Raw genomic sequence first — 18,512 nt, 5'->3', positions numbered from 1 at the left:
TGTAACTTTGTGTAACAAGTGCTTGTTTCTGCCAGTGATTGAAGGCTCTGCTCCTCAAAAATAAGTAATGGGAATTCAGGGAGAGGATCCCAGGAAAGGTGAGCATGGCAGTTTTGGCAGCTCTTCTGGCACATTAGCAGCGTACGTCCTACCTTCTGCACCTTCTGGGTGATGTGGCATAACGTGCATCTCTCTCTTTAGGTTTGGTCCCTGTCCGCGGGCAGAGTTGGGCAGTGTCTACATACAGTGCAGACAGAGGATCGAGTGTGGTCCATTGCTATCAGCCCATTATTAAGGTAACAGATCTCTTTATTCCCAGTTTCCAACAGAGAGAAGTAAAGGGGTTGGATAGGCTGTGCGTCCACAAATCTCTGAGGCACCAGTGTGACAGTTCAGGGACTTGATTTGGGTGGAGGCTAATCGGGTGCTTGTGCCTGCAGCAGGAGCTTAGGAAAGAGTGTGTGGTCTTTGTTCCCTATAGCAGTGGAGTGATCCACTCAGAGAGAGGCTGTGAAAATGGCCCTGTGTTCCTGTTACTGTCTCAGGTGGGACCTGATGGTTCTTAATTGCAGAGTGAAGTAGATCTTGCTAATTAGAAGCAATGAGCCAGAGCCTCTTGAGGTTTTTTGTACTGAAAAGGTGCTAACTTATATTCTCATTCTCTGGCAAAAGAGATGCCAAGTAAAAAGGTCCCTGCCTGGGAGCTGTGTGCAGTGGTCAAGGCTTAGTTTTCCTTGAGCATGCTGAACTGGGAAACGTGGAAGTGGAGTTCAGGGATGAGGTTTTCCAGCCTGTCTTGCCCTGTGCTTCCAGTGCAGGTGTAATGCTATAACTTCAACTTTAGCATGGGGGGCAAGGGCAGTACCTACTCCAGTGTTTTCCAGGGTGTTTTTCAAAGTGCTCCTGTTCTTGAGGAAATGAAAATCTGAGAAACTTCAATTCTCACTGTTAAATCTTACACTGACCAGCAGCGAACAGTCTGTCTCTTTGGTTCACTGTTAAGCTGGTCTTCTGCATGCGAGAGAGATCCTTCCTCAAGGAAAGGGGGAATAAGAGCTGTTGTTGCTGCTCATCTGATGTCTGCAACTAGTCAATTTTAGGCTTGTGCAAAACCAAAATACTTCCCACAACTGCTGTCCTCATTAGATTTCCAAGCTTGTTTTGCAGGCAGCAGGAACTTAGTGGTATGGAGCTAATGGCATTATCAGGGAAATGACCCTTGAGGCCTGCTATGATTTTGCTGTTCCCTTGTCCCATTGCTCTGAGTGTTTGAGACGGATAGCATTTTTAAAGAAGTGCCGTGTGTGTTAATGCTGCTGCAAGATGTTAGATAGAAGCCCTTTGCTGTCTTCGGTGCTGCAAGGGCCCCTTTTCTAGCAGCTCTGGCTCTAGCACTGGGGCTGGTTAGAGCCCAGTGGCATGCTGCTTCCTACTCCTAAGTGATGACCTACTGAGGTGGCCTCTTGTCAGGACAGTGTGTCCCTCTCCCTGGTGTGCACGCTTGTGCACACTCTCTGTCACAATATTTACCCACAATCTCCCCACCCCCGCTTTCCTCCCTGCAGGGTGATAAATGGGAGGTGGTAGAACAGCTACCCCATGAACAAGTGGGTTTAAATTGTGCACTCCACTTTTTTTTTTTTTTTTTTTATGAGACTGTGGACTGTACCAGCCTCCCCTGCTAGCCCACCCTAACTCCCCCCCTTACCCCTCCATATTTTAGGGAGGGGGGGTGTGGAGAATTAGAGCCAATTAGCCACGTCATTAATTCTTCAATTTGACGGCTGATATAGCAGGGCCTGAAACACGCTGCTGACCCCGTATAATGGGAACCCTGCTCCTTAACATATTGACGATGGGAGAAGTTAATTAAAATTCCACAGAGAGAAGGTGTCGGCTAACCTATAAACCTGTCGCTTCTCAGAACAAATCACAGCTATCCTAGAAGAGAGAGAGGATCAGAGCAGGAGGGCATGTGGTGGGGGAGGGCCAGGGCAAGGGGCAGGGGAGATGAATTTTTCACTAATAGGTTTTATTGCTTACTGTCTAATGAGGGTGAGTATCAAAAAGATAATATCTGGTTTCTGGCAAGTTCTGCTTTGGGGAGCTCTGTGGTTTCCGTTTTACTTGCAAGAGCCCATATTTCATCCCTATCCGTTACCTATGCACTTGTGTGTAAAGCTTTCCCTCCTTTGTGATCCCCATCCTTCTTGCCAGCACTTGGATGCATTTGTTCCTCAGTGAGGCTGAACGTGGCCTATAACCTCCACTTCCTCCTAAACATTCGACGTGTCCTCTCAATTTTCCTTTCTTACTTGTGCTGGTGTAAACTGAGAGCCTCTCCATAAGAACAGATAGTCCTGCTGGTGTAGAACTGCTGTAGAATCAGGCTCCAACCACCTAAGTATTTTGGCCCGTCATTGCCGAGATCCTACCAGCTCTCTCTGCTGTGGGCACGTAGAGCTCAGGAACAGGCCAAAGCAGTTGTATGTGGTGGGGTAGAAGCAAGGAGGGCTCGTTTAGCTCTAGCCATTCAGAAGTGCTTTGGAGAGGCTGCAGTTTCCTGACGTGAAGGCTTGCCAGGACTAAAGGACCAAGACTGGAGTAGTCAGGGTTGTATTCCTACTGAACCTCAGCTGTTAATGGGCAGGACTGAAACTTTTCGTCTTGCTTTTCAGTGATATCTCCCTCTGTGTGAAGCTTCCTTAGAAAGTATCCCTTACGCTTCTGATGCACAGCTGGGTTTTCTAATGTGTCTCCTGTAGTCCTGCTCTGCTGAACTGCTGCTCTAATGGACAGTGCCTGTGCACCCAAACTAAACTTCAGACACTTGTGCTCTTAAAGTGCAGAACCTCTGGCTTCAGGCATCTCTCTTGGGTATTCTGCTTTGATTTGACCAGTTTCCCTGTGTCACTACAGAGATCCTCCTGCAGTTGTGCTGAGCTAGGAAGGAGGATTCCTTGCTCTTCATGTAGTGATACTGGGCTGGTTGCTTGGAGGGACTGCAAATAGAATGACTGTAGGGGAGATTAGGTAGGATAAAAGGGTACCAAGTGTATTAGATCTTTTCTTCTTACTGTGCAGTGGAGGACTGCGCTTAGTCCTTTGTATAACCTTTTCAGCCATGGAAGTGCCTTCATATCCATGTTTGTTATTGGAGCTTCATTGCTTTGATGATCCCTAACGGTGCCCTGCAGGGTAGTGGGGATGAGAAGGGCATTTTCAGCAGGTCTTCTGCATAGTGGTGCTGGTCAGTGTGCTTGGGACATTGGGACTAGAGAAGCAGTCGAAGAGTATCCTTAAAAGAGGATACTTACAATAAGGGTGCCCCAGGTTGCTCCAGCAACTGGTTTAATTGGTGTCCAAAGCTGTCCTTCGCCATGAATTAGTAAAATGCTGTACTTGGAGAGGCCATGTACCCTAAACCACGTTTCTTATAGCTGCTTGCAATCCCCTTCCCCCTGAGTTCATTTGCCTTTTGAACTCTGCGTCATGCAGATGTTAAACTTTCATTTACTGGTGTTTACTGCAGTGATTTATGTGTGCTCGGGGACAAGCCAGAGTGCAGTGGACCAATTCAAATGTGCAAAGTGAGGCAAACCCAGGGGTTTCTAGTGCAGCAGTGGCACCTTCATGCTTTGTGATTCCCTGAGATGGCAGTAGCCAGGGAAGAGAAGTGACCACTGTACACTGTTTAATTTGAGGGATAGGTTTATAGAGAAAATGAGGTCCAATTGCCTGGTATTTATGGCTGTAGAAATGTAAGGGTTGTGATACATGTTGTACTACTGAGACATTCATTTATTTAGGGGAAAAAACTGTTGCAATTTTTTTCCCTAATGATAGAGAACCTGTAAACTGGAGGGGAAGGAAAAAAGTGGACCTTGATGTTAAATTTGTTACTAACCTTGGATTCAGAAACTCTTTGGTGTTGGATTTAAAAAAGTATTCAAACTTAAGATGACTTCTCCTGCTGGGTCTGGCACCTGCTATTTAGATTTTAAAATACTTGTCATGAGAACTGGTCCTCCCATGTTGTATTTGAAGTGTGTCAGATCTTAAACCAAGGAAAGAAATGGTTTTCAGATAGAGAGCTAGGAAACCTTTGGTGCTATTCCGGGGCAACATCAGGCAACCATAATGTGCCCTATTGCAGCAGAGATGTGCTTTGGGTGCGTATTTGAAAAGACAGCCTGTCCTTTTCCCACTGTGTTGTTACTATACCACAGTACTTGACCTCTCCTTGCAAATGTTGCCTTGGTGAAGTGCAAATGTACTCCAGAGAGGAGGAAAGGTTGTACCGAAGACTAGCTATCTGCACTGAATGCTTAAGTTAAAGGAAGATGAGTAGTTCTGTGAGCAGCTGGATTTAAAAACCTAGGCTTGCTCTGTCTCTTCTATGCAGTTTTGTAGTTGACCTGACTCTTCTATTTTAATGTGCTAATTTGAATCTCCGTTAACCTAATTGCCTTTCCCATGGAATATTATGAGGAAGTAGTATCTGGGGAGACTGCCTTTGTGGACAACCTCAGACAAATTGTAAAACATACCCAAAACTTGCCAGGGAAAGAAAAGATGACAAGGGTTACTGACAGGCACCTTGACTGAATGGACCTCTCTTCCACTGGAACAATCAAAATGATTAATTTTGAGGTCTTCTTTTTAATGGTTATCTGTGAACTTTTTGTGAAAGTGAAACAGTCTGATCTTGCAGATTGCATTAGAGCAAAGCAACCCATGAAGTCAGAGCAACTGCAGTGGTTTTAGCTGTCCAATTGAAGCCCTAATGTGCAGCAGTTAAAATGTTTGATAATGTTCCCCCCACCTTCATTTCTTGCTCCACTTTCATCAGCAGGTACCCCCTACTGCATATCAAGATGAGCTGTTGGCTGTAGCGGTGCTCTGTTTTGACCTCGCTTTGTGCAGTTAACCTCTCTGAGTCTGCTAGGACTTGGGACAAGTGGGTTTTATTCTTGGTTTGTGCATTGCCAGCAAAATAGCAGGCAGCAATAGCTCTACTGTCCTTGGGGATCTTTGTAGAGCCTGGTTGGTTTGAATAATTGAGAGGGGACTCTGACCTGCAGCTGTTTCTTAAGCAGGGGCAGGAAGAACCTGCTCAACTGTGAGATCCCAGGGTGGACTTGCAGAGTTAGGGCTGGTGTTAACTACCATCTCTTACTGACCTCAGAGAGTGATCTGGATGCGGGTTTCTGGATATATGCAACAGTCATAACTGACTTGGTGCTCTTTCACCCCAAAGCTGAAGAGCAGGAAATGAGTATCAGTTTCTCCCCTCTGGAGCTAAAATGACACCTGTGTCTTATCCATGTGCCTTGACTGTTCCCTTGATGTTGGGAGGAAGAAGACTTTGTTTTACTTTCTTTAATTGTGTGATAATGACTATATTTGGTCTTTTTCATATGGGTGAACTTTTGAACATACCTGTCCTTTCCCTCTACTCTAGAAACAAACACATATGCAAACACTTCTATAGGTTGGGAAGCTGCAACTTACCTTTCTTCAGTTTCTTTCCTTTGCCCTTTAAAGCTTATATGACTGAGTTTTTCCTTTTTTGTCACTTTTGGCCAATACTGCAATGTATATATTTTCTGTGACTGTGTGAATTGGCTTACTAGTGGTTGTGGGCAGGTGAGCAGGTTTTGGGAGGCAGTAGCTGAGTTAGAACCCAGACATCGATTGCTAATCCTGCGGAGCTGTATTCAATATTGAAATTTTATATTTGGTTTTTTTCTCATCTTTCCCCTTGCTTGAGGGGAAAAATGTGTCTCTGAAAGCTTGGAGGAAGTATCTTTCTTGTGCTGCTTCGTTTGCACAGGAGAATCCATGTCTGTTTAATCGATGTGACAGAAGAAACTTACGTGAGGGGTCTGGCAGCCTATGGTTTGAGGTTTCTATTTCCAGTTTGCGATCGCTTTCTCTTTGCTTTTTAAATTTGCAGGGGGAGAAGGTAACTTCATCAGACCTTGGCTGCTGTTTACCTTTGCTCGGTTGTGCAGTGTGCCTTTGTTTTTCCACCTTTGATCAGTGTCCTGCCAACAGATAATTTAGCAATTGCATCCCAGGGTGGAAGTGTGGAGTTAATGTTAAAATTAGGGTTTTTTTCCTTTCCTAACTTCTCTGGCTGATGGAGCAGAGAAGGGGAGAGGGGAGGTGAAGGGGGCCATAAATTCTAGACCTGGTGATTCTGCTCCTTGTAGAGAAACGAAAGCCTCTGATGTCTCCTCAGCACTTTCATTAACATTTAAATTAAGGGTTTGTTTTTCAGGTGGCTTCAGTCGCAGCCCTTTCATAGCCTGACACATGGAGACTGTTTTCTCTCTCTCTTTTTCCACCTTGAAAATCAGTGTACAATAGTAATCACTGCCGTATTTTTTTTTCTGATCTCTCAGGAGGGCAGCGACCTGACAAGCTGTACCAGAGGTTCAAAGAGAATCAGAAACAGAGTGCAAAGGTAGATGAGGCGGAGGATGCTAGGTTTCACTCCTTCAATTAGAGTGGTGTCTGTTTCCTCCCCTGCCTTTCAAAGGGCTGCTTTTGAGGGTGGGGAAGGACAGAGAGGGATGGACCTTTCTTGCGTGGTGAGAGCCCCAGGTGCAGATGCCTCTAACCAGGCTCACCTTCCACTGTTACTCCTCCCAGATTAGCCCGGAGGTGTCACTGAGAGGATGCAAATTCATGCCCTGAGGTGGGAAGTGGAGCTGTAGTGCCCTAAGATAGCGGCCTAGCCCCTCTAAAGGAGTGTTGATTCACTGAGGACAGCAGGAGGCTGGTCCTCAGCCTGCTATTGGCATTTGGAAGGAGGACAATAGTGGAGGATATTGCCCTGAAGTAAGAAACTCACCTCTGTCGTCTGTGCTGCAGCACTGAAGTTATGTCTGCTCTGAGCAGTGCAGCTTACTGTAATGGTAGAGGAGATAGCTGGTTTGAAGCGTGTATTTGGATCTTGGCTTACAACAGTCTAAACCAGGCCATGCTTTGCTGTAGCTAAATAATTTCTGGTATAAGAGCTAGTTAGTTTAGCATCAGGAAGAAAAAAACGTCTTCTACCTGCTTCAACAATTGTGTAAGAGCAAGGGGAACAACGAGACAGTTTTAGGAATGGCAACAGTTTGCAGTGGAGAAGCAGTATAGCAGGATTTATGTCAACACATGAGTCTTTGTCCTAAAGCTCTTTTGGAATCTTCTATTTCTCATTTCCCACTCGGTTGGTGACCACTGGTAGGCTGTTACCTTCTGCAGGCTCTCTGATGGGAGTTGTGGAACTCTTTGAGTAGCACTGGTGTCTTCCGTGAGCTAAAAGTGGATACAAGGCAGAGGAAAATGAGCCAACACACGAGTGAAGTATTTAGTTTAATGAAACTTGCAGCTTGGTTGCTGTGACTGTCACACTGTTCATGTCTTCACTCTACCAGCACCCCAAATTCACTTGCCTTTCACTAAGAGCTCGATCCAGATGAGAGTAGCAAGCTGGCAGTGGGATCAGGAAGAGCATTCCCTGCATGGTGGTAGATACAGTGCACAAAGAGGGGTGCCATAAGTTTCTGTTTCTTCAAAATTGGTCTTGTGTGCTGGTGGTGGCCATGATTTATATAATGTTCTTCTGGAGGACCTAATTCAAAATCATGCACTTGCAGAAGCCTCCTATATATGCTCAAAAATGTTTCTCTTCTGGGGTTTGGATTTTTTTTTTCTTTGTGTGAACTGCCACAGACTGTAGTCTGTCATGTCTTGTGTCACTGTTGTCAGATTGAAGTATTGTGTCTAACTGTTCTGTTACTGAGTGTACAGTGATGACGTGGACAGTAAGCGATACAGAACAGCTTTTCAGTGGCAAGTAGCCTTGCTGTATTCCAAGTGCTCTGGAGCTGTGTGGTGGGATATGCTTCTCTGATCCCATCTGACCCATGCTCTAACTGTTTTGTACCACCCATTTGATTGCTCTGACACTGCAGGTGGGTTCTAACTCCTGTCTCTGAGAGATTTCTGCATAGTCCTAAGAGCTACCACCATCAACATCATCTTGGTATCATCATCCTGTATAATGCAAGGGGAATTCAGAATGTCTGCTCTGCGCTGCTGGCATTCATCTACTCTTCCAGGTGCTTAGCTTTTGGAGGTTCATAGGTTCGTGCACACTAAGTTTTTCTTCTTCAGAGCCCAGCACTGGATGGTGCTGAGCATGTTCTGTGAATCCCACAGCCTGTGCAAACCAAAGCTGACAGGAATGGGAAAGAGGATGCTTAGTACCTGGTCACGCAGGGTCCTCAATCGTGACTTCTGAGCCACCTCCAGCGTTGCTCGGTCTAACTTTTCATTGAGGAAAGCTTTTTATTTAAGCTCTCCTGAGGCTGGATGCCAGCATGGAGGCCAGCTCGGCTGCCTCAGTGTTACTCAGGGCAAGCGTGCCGCAGCATTAACAGGGGTGACTCCTGCTAAATTCTGTTTGGAAGCTCCACTGTATTTATGGGTGGGGAGGGCGGGGGGATGCCTGCCCTCCCACCTTCCTCTATGTTGTCTCAAAAGGCCTTGGTGCATCTTTGATTAGGTGTAGGTCAAAAGAATTTCCACATCGTGACCTTAATAACTGGGGTTGATTGGCAGGCAGTCTGCGGAGAGGGAGCAGCCTGTCCCTTTCATCTCCCTTGGTGCTGTGCTGGGACAATGGGCCAGCATATTTTCCTTGTTGTTCCTCATTTGAAAAGGGTCTGGTATCTCTACTAGGTACCTGTGACATGGGGGTCTTGATTGGGGTCTCATAAAGGGCCCTGTCAGTGTGTCCAAAGGCCAGGAATACAAAGGCGATCAGTGGGTGGGGGTCTCAGCTGACCACTGAAGAAGGGAGGGGAGGGTCCTGGAAGCAGTGGAGGGAGAAGCAACCCCTGATGGGAGACCTTAAAGGGGGAAGAGGGGGGAGGAGGCAGCCCATTTTTGTCCCGAACTCATCAAGCACATCTGCAGAATTGTCCCAGCCGCTGCCTCCCAGTTTCAAAAGAAAATGATCGTTTGATAAACCGTCCTGATTCACCACTTTCTCACAAGGGAGGGAGACCCACCTTTGACCTCTATGATTTCACATTGGGCCCAGCTCTCCCCCATCCAATTGCTGGAGAAACTTTGAAATGCATCCCTTGCACTCCCTCTCCTTCTCCCTCTTTCCCTTTACACTCTCTTCCCCCGCCCGCCCCCCCCCCCTTTTTTTTTTTTTGCCTCCCCTTCTCCTCTTCCCACCACCCCCACCTTCCCCGCTCTCCCGCTTTGTAAAAAAGCAGGCGTACTGCTTTGGAGTTTAGGCAAGTAATTAGTAAAATCTTTTCTGCAGCACAATAAAACCGCAGCCCTTGGCCTGCATATTCCCATAATTTACATACTTGCAGGCATTCGAGAAAACAGGTGGCATTCCCAGTGCATCACTGCCTATGAAAATCATTTGGAAGGCAGGGAGGGGAGGGTGCTGGGACCCACTCGCTCCTGCAAGCTATAGGAATGTGCATGAATATATTAAAATGTTTTCACACAATGCCTGTATTTTCCAACGGGAAGGGGCATCTTCTGGATGAAAGGCGGCTGGCCCAGACACAGGCCTCTTCTGAGCGCTCTTTCCCACTTGGGGTTTGTTTGCATGGACCAGATAGAGAGGGGGCCGGGAGGGGGGGAAAGGGCAAGGGTGCTATCTATGAAGAGTAAATCTTTGTGTGCCTCCTACCCGCTCCCCGTTTGTGATCCCAGAAAGATGAGTTAGGAGGGAATTGTGTCTGCGGAGGGGGGCAGGAGGAGGGATCATCAGGACTTTCTGCAAAAGCTTTTGGAGACATTGCAAATGTAGCGAGGAAATAGCTTGTAATGGAGCATATAGTGCTCTGACTGACGGGATTCAGTGGCTGCAGCAGGAAATTACCGAGAGGGAGCTAGCTATCTTGTGCAGTATTAGCCAGGTGCCTGTTAATAACAGAAAACACTCTTGCAGTACTTTTCCGGCTTTGTCTTATTGCCAAGAACAGGCTGCTCAATGCTCAGCTTGGGCAATGTATCCAGCTGTTCCTCTTCTTTTTCCAGGAGGGTAGCTGTTCCAGGCTGTGCCACAGGTGTAACCTAGCAGTTCCCACTCCATTCCAGTTGGGCAGCACTTAGCTGCGTTGCCCCCAAAGAGTTTCTTTGGGAGTTTTCAGCCTGTAGGGTGTTGACAACAGATGTGTGGTGAAGCTTGTGTCTGGAGAGTGTAGGTCAGGGATTTCCTTTCGAACAGACAAGGATTGAAGGAGAGTTGAAGTGAAGGGAGGGAGAGGCTTAATGTAAGTAGTGAATGGCTTGGCTTAGGAACAGGGTGTGCAAATAGGGAAGACCCCTGGGTTCAGCTCCAGGGATACCATTTTGTTTGAGAATATTGGGACAGGCTGTAAAGGGGCCTCATTGGAAGAAACACAGGTAGGTTGGTGGCTGGATTTTGGTGGTTGGTTTTTTTTAAATTATGTTCTTTTGGCGAAAATGCCCCTTGAAATTTCTGTAGGAAGCGGTGTGGCGCCAGCATGGTGAATGTCTGTCTTATATGTGCTACAGATACAGCCTTTGTAGAAGACTGTTCTGGGCAGGTATCCTGTCTAGACGGATTCTGCCCTGAGGATTTACAAACCTGCCCAAAACCAACCAGAACAGCAGCAGCACAAATGTATAGATGCCACGAAGAACTATTCCAAAGCTCATGCTACCCAGCTCAAGCCTCTGCTCTCCTGAAGGAACTTAGCAAAACACAGGTTCCCAGAACAAGGCATAACACATTTAGAGACAAGTGGGAAGAGCTTTACTGAGACTGTCTCCTCAGCTGAACCAACTTTCCTTGTCCTTTCTGACCAGATTTTCTCTGTGACAGGTGGGAGAGAATGTATTCCCCAGCCCTGCAAGGAGCTAAACAATTCAGCATCTCAAAGCCTTTTGCCAAAGGGTATTCTTGCATAGCAGCTGTTCCTAAAATGGATCTGCAGAAGTAGCAAAAGTCTGTAATGCTGTTGCTCCCAGCTGGCCTACACTGGTCATACTGGTGTTGGTCATAGTATAAAGGTCTCTAACCTTTTGTTGGAAACAACCAACAACTCAACTGGCAAGAGGGCTTACTTTTTATTTTTAATTATTGTCTTCCCAGTTCCCTGCTCCTCCTCTTCATCTTTTTGCAATTCTTAAAGAGGCAGTGGAGGGAAAAAAGCTTTGTTTTTTGTTTGGGAAGGCAGTTAGGAAAGGCGACGTGGCCCCTGCAACCTCTCATAGGGGTGTCTTGCCAGGGCGCGGCATGAAGGGCACAAACAGATCATAACCTTTAAATGAAAATGCGATGGAGGGGAGAGATGAAAGCAGTGAAACAAATTAGATACATCTAGAGGGGGTGCTCAACTGGAGAAAATTAGCATTTCTTCCTAATTGGAGTGCAGGGCATTCCATTACAGGGTTTCATTACAAGGAAGGAAGCACTGGGCCTCTTTCAGGGATTCCCCCCAGCCCTCAGTTCTTCTAAAAGTGAAAAATATATTTGCGAGAGAACTGAGAAGGGAGTTATTTTATCAGAGTGAAGGCTTCAGATTGCTGCAGGAAGAGGAATTACAGTAAAGCACCAGTTCTCTGTTTATTAAGAGAAGACGGTGATGATTGTGTGCATGTGAAGTCAGGTGCTAGTCCTAGTTTTGCTGGAGGAAACTAAAAAATTTACTGCAGGCTGCAGGTGTTGGTAACTTCCTGATGCTAGTACTTGCTGAATCAAATTTGTAGACTGTATTCAAAATGCACTAGTTTGAAGCATAAGGATATATGTTTTATGACTAAGTGGATCACGGCATTATCAGGTCAATGCTTTGCAAAGCACATGTTCAAGGCATATCTGATTCTGCTTCTAACTAGAGCTGTTGTATCCAACCTGAATTTGGATATATCTCTGGGAAGGCAATGGCTGACTTCCAGCACAGAATATCTTGTAGCTGTGCTGGGGCTTGTGCATAGTTTTGTGGTCCAAATAACGTGTGCCAACTTAAGAAACAGGCAGGCATGGATGTTCTTTATAGGCGCATCTTTACATAGAAGCGAGTGCGAAGAATAATTTAGAGGGACAAGATTTTGCATTGCATCTCTGGATTAGGAGCAGGAGAGGGCAGTTTCTTTTTTCCAAGCAGGGATTGTATTATTTATCAGTCAGTGCTCTCAGGAGAGGACAAGGTGGGTGGAGAAGAAAAGAAAAGCAGATTTGGTTCAGGTGTGTGGTATGCAATATATATTGCTCTGCCAATCTACAGTTACAAAATTTCCTGTTCCAGCTCAGGAAAAGGAATATGTAAGAATAGGAATGTAGATTGCAGGAAACTGTTGAAGGAAGGATCTTGTCTGCACAGAAGGTGGGTCCTAGCAGAGTGGGAAGATGTTTACAGCAGCAGCACCTTCGTCCTGGGCCAGCTCAGTCATCTGCTTGCCCGGGATGAGGTTGCAGATGACAAGAATTTACAGAACTCATAAATGTAAGTCTCTGACTTAACCCTGGCTGCTGAATTTTGGTATTCGGACACAGAGCATAGCACTGTCCACAGGAGTATCTTCAGGCCTAGAGAAAATACTGTTACAAATGAAAGCATGTCTCAGAAATGGGCTTCTCCCATATTAGGTTTGGCACACATCAGGACGATGAGGTCTCCCATCACATTCTTCTCCAGCTACTTCAGTTCTTGCAAAAGATGCTTAGTAAACTGCTTAAAATAAGCAAATGCATCAGTCTGCCTCTAGACTAGTAAAGCAAACTACTTTTGAAACACTGAGGGAGGTAGAGAGGAGATGGAAGCAGGACCAGAGAGGCTGGTGTTTGGAGAGGAGCAAATGACTAGAAAGAGACAGTCAGACTTAAAGGGAAACTGGTTCTTCTGAAGAATGGTAATTTCTCCTCAATGTGTGCAGTTGTACATCTGGCTTGTGTGCTAATATACATGCTTTAAAATACAGTATGCCAGAGTGCCTCTTGCCTGTAGCTAAGCTTCAGCTTCCCTGGGTAGCTGGCATCCCGCATCTCTGTTGCGAGTGAGATCAGACAGAATTGTGTGGCTATGACTCTCTCCTTGGCTCTGTTGCCCCTGGTTTCTTTTCAGAGCAGTGTGAGACTGCTCCAGACGGGAAGGCAGATTGGAAAGTCTGTTCTCTCTGTGTAGTGTTGCCTGTAGTGTGTTCTGTGGTTCATTATCTTGGATTTGTTAGGTTTTCTGTGCCTTTCCTCCCACCTGCACAAAGCACAACTGCTGCAACCACTTTCTTGCACTAAAGAGGTGTTGTGGGTTTGTGACGCTCCATTCACCATCTCTGCATATGCCTGCATGTGGGATGTACTCTTACTACTTTGTAGGCATCCTGACACTTAATGGATGTAGGGCTAATTTGAGGCCAGGTATAAAAGCCAGCTTTTAACGTGCGTTGCCCTAATTAGTAAATCTTTGTTCTCCCTCCTCTGAGATTGAGGTACATACCTCCTCTAAGTCTAGCTGTCCATCAAAGAGGACTTGAAATGAGGCCCTGATGTGGTTGGTAGACATGGGCAGCAAATGGGGAGAGAGACAATTTCCTTTGAGAAGAGAGACCTGTACCAAGGTGCTTGATAGTCCCGGAGATATATCAGTGTTGGGGCTGGATAGAGGCTTGGAAACTGGAACCCAACAGCTTATTTTCTTCAGGGGAAAAAAGTCTGGTGGTCATCTGTGTGTGTACCTCTTCCCCCAGCTCCTCGGGGGGGTGGGAAAAAAGACTGGAGGAAGAAGTGGACTCATCAGAGGAAGCAATTGCAGACTAAGCTGGGCCAAGCAGCAGCTGCTACTATTGCTGTGCTTGGTCTCTGCCTCCTGGTGCGCTATCTTGAGCTTTGTACCTGTGCTTTGTTTGGGGATGTGCTTTGCCTGCCCAGGCTGATTTAATGAGGGATGAGGATGGAGCAGGACTGTCTGATGGAACAAGTCTTGCTCTTGCTTCTTATTTTCTGTATTGCACAGAGTATTGATTAGCACATGTGACCTATGGCACGTTTTTACTTTTCCATATACTCCCCATGGATTTTCTTCTTTTTGGCAGTGGAGAAGTAAGGGAGCCTGGTCCAGAAATTAGAAGAGCAATAATGTTTCTTTAACATATGTATTTTGATGGTCTTAGACTAACCTGGGAACATGGATTGTGTGCAGACCGCTTCAGATAAGTGTGTAGCCTGGCACAGCAAGCACTTCATGCTCCTGGTATGTGGTGGAAAATACCAGGTACTTTAGTAGTATTGACTTCAGGTGAACAGTACTGTTCCCACTGTGCAATGGCTCTGTCCTCTGCTTCCCAAACTACAGTTTGCAGGACCCTGATGGTCCTCAGACCTGTGTTGGCACTCTAGCTCTTGCAGTGAAGCCAATAATATGGGTCCCCACTTGTCTAGAAGAGACTGAGACTGGCTGAAGCCTCAAAGCTTGGAGCAACCAATTGACTGTAACCTGCCTCAGACAAGGCAATGAACCAACAGGGTCTGAAGAGGAGATACAGCAGAGGAACATTCTACCAAAGAAATGGCTGCATTACTAGTTTGTATTTTGTTGCCTTTCCCTGTATCTTGTTCCAAATCAAACACTCTGCAGAAATTATTTATGTGCTGATATTTGGTTGCCTCTGTTAGGCAGTTCTGGTAAAACCAGCCTGAAAAAAATGACGCATAGTAAGATGGTGGTGGGTAAGCTTGAGTGTGAAAATGTTATTCACCAAATCCTACAACAGTAGAATTACAGGCGCTTGAAATTACTAGGAGATTGCTTTAAAATTGACAAAAGATAGTATTTCTTCAGAGTGTGTGGTGAACTTCCTGTTCCAGAAGGTTATAGAGGTGGATGATGCCAGCAGTTTTGAAAGAAATTCGGCAAATTCATGGATAGCAGGTCCATAATGAAGGACTAGGTGAGGATACGCTCTAAAATCCTTAATACGGCAATTGTGGATGCTGAGGCAATACAAAGAATGACCACAGAAAGCTGCCATGCTTACATGTTCTTCCTAAACAGTGTCTGCTAGTACCAGTACTAGAGACAAAACAGTGAGCTAGATGGGCTGTGGCTTGAGCAAGGTGGGCGTTTCTGATGTTCTTCTAGCCATGGTGGGTCAGTCCCAGCATACATCTACCCCAGTGTTTGGTGTCCAGCAGTGGTCAGTAGTAGTTGTCTGGTTTCTTACCTTTCTCCCTAGACAAGCACAAAAAGATCTTTTCCTGCCTGTTTCTTCCCATCTTCCAGTAATGGGCAGGTTAGTGTTTCCCTGGCTAGAGTTTGCATCTGGACTGGTGTTTCTTCCATATTTGCAGAGGCTAGCTCTGAGCAGCTCATCTCCTCTTTCTGAACCTGTTAATGTTCTGGTTTTCGCAGGCTCCTTTCCAATTCACTGTTGCGTCCTGAGGAAGAAACCCTTTGTTCTATTTTTAAACTTTTTGCCTGGCGGTCTTATGGAGGTATACAGTGAATGATTCCTCCCTCTGGATATGCTGCGCTCTGTTTACATTTTTAGTATTTTTCCCAAGCCACCCCAATTCTAGTATCAATGGCCTGTGCAAAGCAGTAGCAAACCACAACTGTTGTGAGTACTCGCTGGCCAGTTGTTACTTAGAGAGGACTTCACATGTAGGCGTCCATGAGATGTGGTAAGCTCATCATTTCTTCCCAGGAATGACTGACGAGTCCACAGAGATGCAGCCTAACTTGAATTGATGGTCATGTAATCAGATCTTGTATATCCACATGATAAAGATCAGTGACAGCTTCAACCGGGACACTCCTAACTTGCTGCAGAATCAAATACTCACACTTTAGTAACATGCTCATTTCAGTGGAGGATGTGTGAGTGAGCTTGGTCCTGGCATTTCTTCATGTGAGTGTTTGACTAGCCAAGTAAAAATGGTTCTTTTAATAACTGTGTTTTTGGATGAGACTTCCTAAACTCTTAGAACGCATGGGAATAAGCAAGCCATGGAAAGGAAAGGAGGAAACTGTGGTTTCACACTCTTGCCCACAAAGCTGCCTGTGCATCTAAAGCTTCCAGACTTCTGTTCCTTGAAATGCTGGAGGACTGACTGCCAGCAGGTTGTCCTGCTTCACCTAGACAGTGGCTTGCTGAGGGCTAGGAGGCAGTGCAGTACTTCATATCCCCCTGTCAGATATTTCTTGACATTGAAGGATGATGTTTTAGGGAATCCTCTGTTCCATTGCAGACCTGGGAGACATGTGCTTGAAGGGCTTTTTCCTAGCCCTTTCTAGTGCAATCCTTTCCTTCCTACTTCATTTTCTGTGACACTTTTTTCCCAATATACTGACATTATGCATCATAATAAATGATTCCTCACCTTCTCGCCTTGTCCTGCCCCTGGTTTTTGCAGGATCTTTTTTTTGCCTGGTCCCTTTCCTATCTTCATCTGGCTAATCTCAGTTATCGCTGAAATTCAATAGTTCTTGCCTTGCCTTGCAGCTCAGCCTTATTACAGATACTGAAGATGATCACTTGTGCTGTGAACTTGCGTTTTATTGTATATTGATATTAGGATGGTTTAGGATGGTTTGAGCTCTGGCTTCTGCAAAACTTTTTCAGGGTTTTTTGGGTAGTTCAGGATCTGTGTGGGAGGTGGCCGTTAAACATCCTTATGCCTTAGATGCATATTGTTTGGTTGTTTAATGAAATCTTGTGTGCCTTTCTCTGCGTATGGGGCTGGGGCTTTCTGGCCTGACTAGCGGGTTTTATTTTTCACTCTGGTGCTTGCTCACAACCAAGCATGCCCTGAATGCACAGATGGAGAGCAGGGACTTTGTTCAGGATCTTGGTTGCTTAGGGATAAACAGTTGACATGCTCCAAACACTTAGCATGAAAACCCTGAAGCAAATCACTACATAGAGTAGGGAGCTGGGGAGGGGGAAGCTACCCAGAGCTTTAAGGGCAAGTGAATTGAGGTTGTTGCAAGCGTGTCCATGTCAGGGCTAGAATGATCAGAGCAGGAAAGCTCTAGGAGTCATTTCATGGCTGAGTTAAACACAGATGAGGCTTTGCTTGCCTCCTCCACAGAGCACCTGTGTCTGCATGCCTCAGTGTCCTGGACCTGTCTGTGTGCAGCATGTGCTACATATACAAACTTCTCCCCTTTCACCTTTCTTGGTCTTTAGCTTCTTAAAATACTCTGAGCATTATTTTCTTCTCCCCTGCCGAGTCTAACTCATTTAGACTTTATTTGGAAACGGAATATCAGAGAGCAGAGAAGGAATATCAAGCACTCTTTTTAAGTGATTGGGCTGCTTTTCCCTATAAGCGTGACCAAGTACAGCTCCTATCTCTGCACGATGTGGAGAAAGAACTGCTGCCTTTGTGGGAAGATGACAGAAGTATGTGTTTACTGAGAAGTCCTTTTCTTCCTCACCAACCTGATAATTTTTTTTCAAAATTCTCCTAAATTGGGAAGTTTGTATTTGGTATAAGTGTATGGCAAAAGAAGTAGGACAAAAATAATTTGTGGCTTGTGTCACCAGGAAAATGAATGCCTTCCCACCCCTACTTTTAAACTGAAACGTTCTTGGGTTTTAGTTGTTCTGGCAAACCTGAAAGGATTCTTCCCGCCCCTGATCTCACTGGCATGCACAGGTTGCTGGCTTATTGAAAAGTCATTTTCTGCCCTATGTTCTAATGGAAAAGTTTAGATAAGCTGTCATTTTATATATGTATTTTTAAAAGAATACTTGTTAACTGAAAACTCTTCCAGTCACATCTGAAAATATATTGGGATTAGCCTTGGCAGTTCTGAAGCTTGAAAATATCTCCTTTCTATTTTTTAAAATGGAGGGTTTTTTTTCTTTTGCATCATGATTCTTCTAGCATTTTCTACACATGGCCGTGTATTTAGACTTTTGTCTAAAGCGATGACAGCTGTAGTATTTACTTAAATCAATTCTACATGTCCCTTTGTTGTAGGGTGTGGGGTTATAAGAAGAAAAAACCCTGGACACTGTACAGTTTGTGGTAATGTATGAGCGTAGGCAACATTACATATCTTTTCCCACTGGTTCTGGGAATATTCACTATATTTCTCTATGTAGCATTGAAACTGGCTTGGACAACTTGGGACTGCTTATATTTATTCGTGGTGTCTGCTTCTGAGATGCTGGCACTGATTTCATGTCAAGCATATTTTGTTCAGAGGTGTCAGAGGTTGCTTTTAAGGAGAAAGTATTGAGCATTGATGAGCCAAAGACACACAGTATCTAGCTGAACTCATCTTTGTGACAAGTAGTTAAAGCTTGCAAAAAAACTGGATTCAAATTGCAAAATGGACCTTTCTGTTGGAGTCTTCAGTAAAATGTGAACGATATATATGATCTGAAGGGAAACCAGAGTATCCTGGGGTGGAATGAGGCGACTTCTCCAGTTTGCAACCTGCTGCAGCATTGGGTTACAGTTGTGTATTTTAGGCAGCTCAGAAATTACAAGTCTGTGC

At 45.3% G+C, this 18,512-nt stretch overlaps 1 protein-coding gene across 3 annotated transcripts in view; it reads left to right on the top strand.

Annotated features, from left to right (window-relative positions):
- The window catches only part of FBXW4 (F-box and WD repeat domain containing 4), a 62,306-nt gene that overhangs the window by 17,840 nt on the left and 25,954 nt on the right, over nucleotides 1-18,512 (top strand). For all 3 annotated transcript variants that reach the window (XM_056351067.1, XM_056351066.1, XM_056351065.1), the window contains one exon: nucleotides 202-296. In XM_056351067.1, the coding sequence (XP_056207042.1) occupies nucleotides 202-296 (95 nt within the window). The remainder of the gene's footprint in view (nucleotides 1-201; nucleotides 297-18,512) is intronic.

Source organism: Falco biarmicus, chromosome 9 (assembly GCF_023638135.1).
Source record: "Falco biarmicus isolate bFalBia1 chromosome 9, bFalBia1.pri, whole genome shotgun sequence".
Taxonomy (NCBI): domain Eukaryota; kingdom Metazoa; phylum Chordata; class Aves; order Falconiformes; family Falconidae; genus Falco; species Falco biarmicus.
This window is presented reverse-complemented; position numbering and strand designations above follow the sequence as displayed.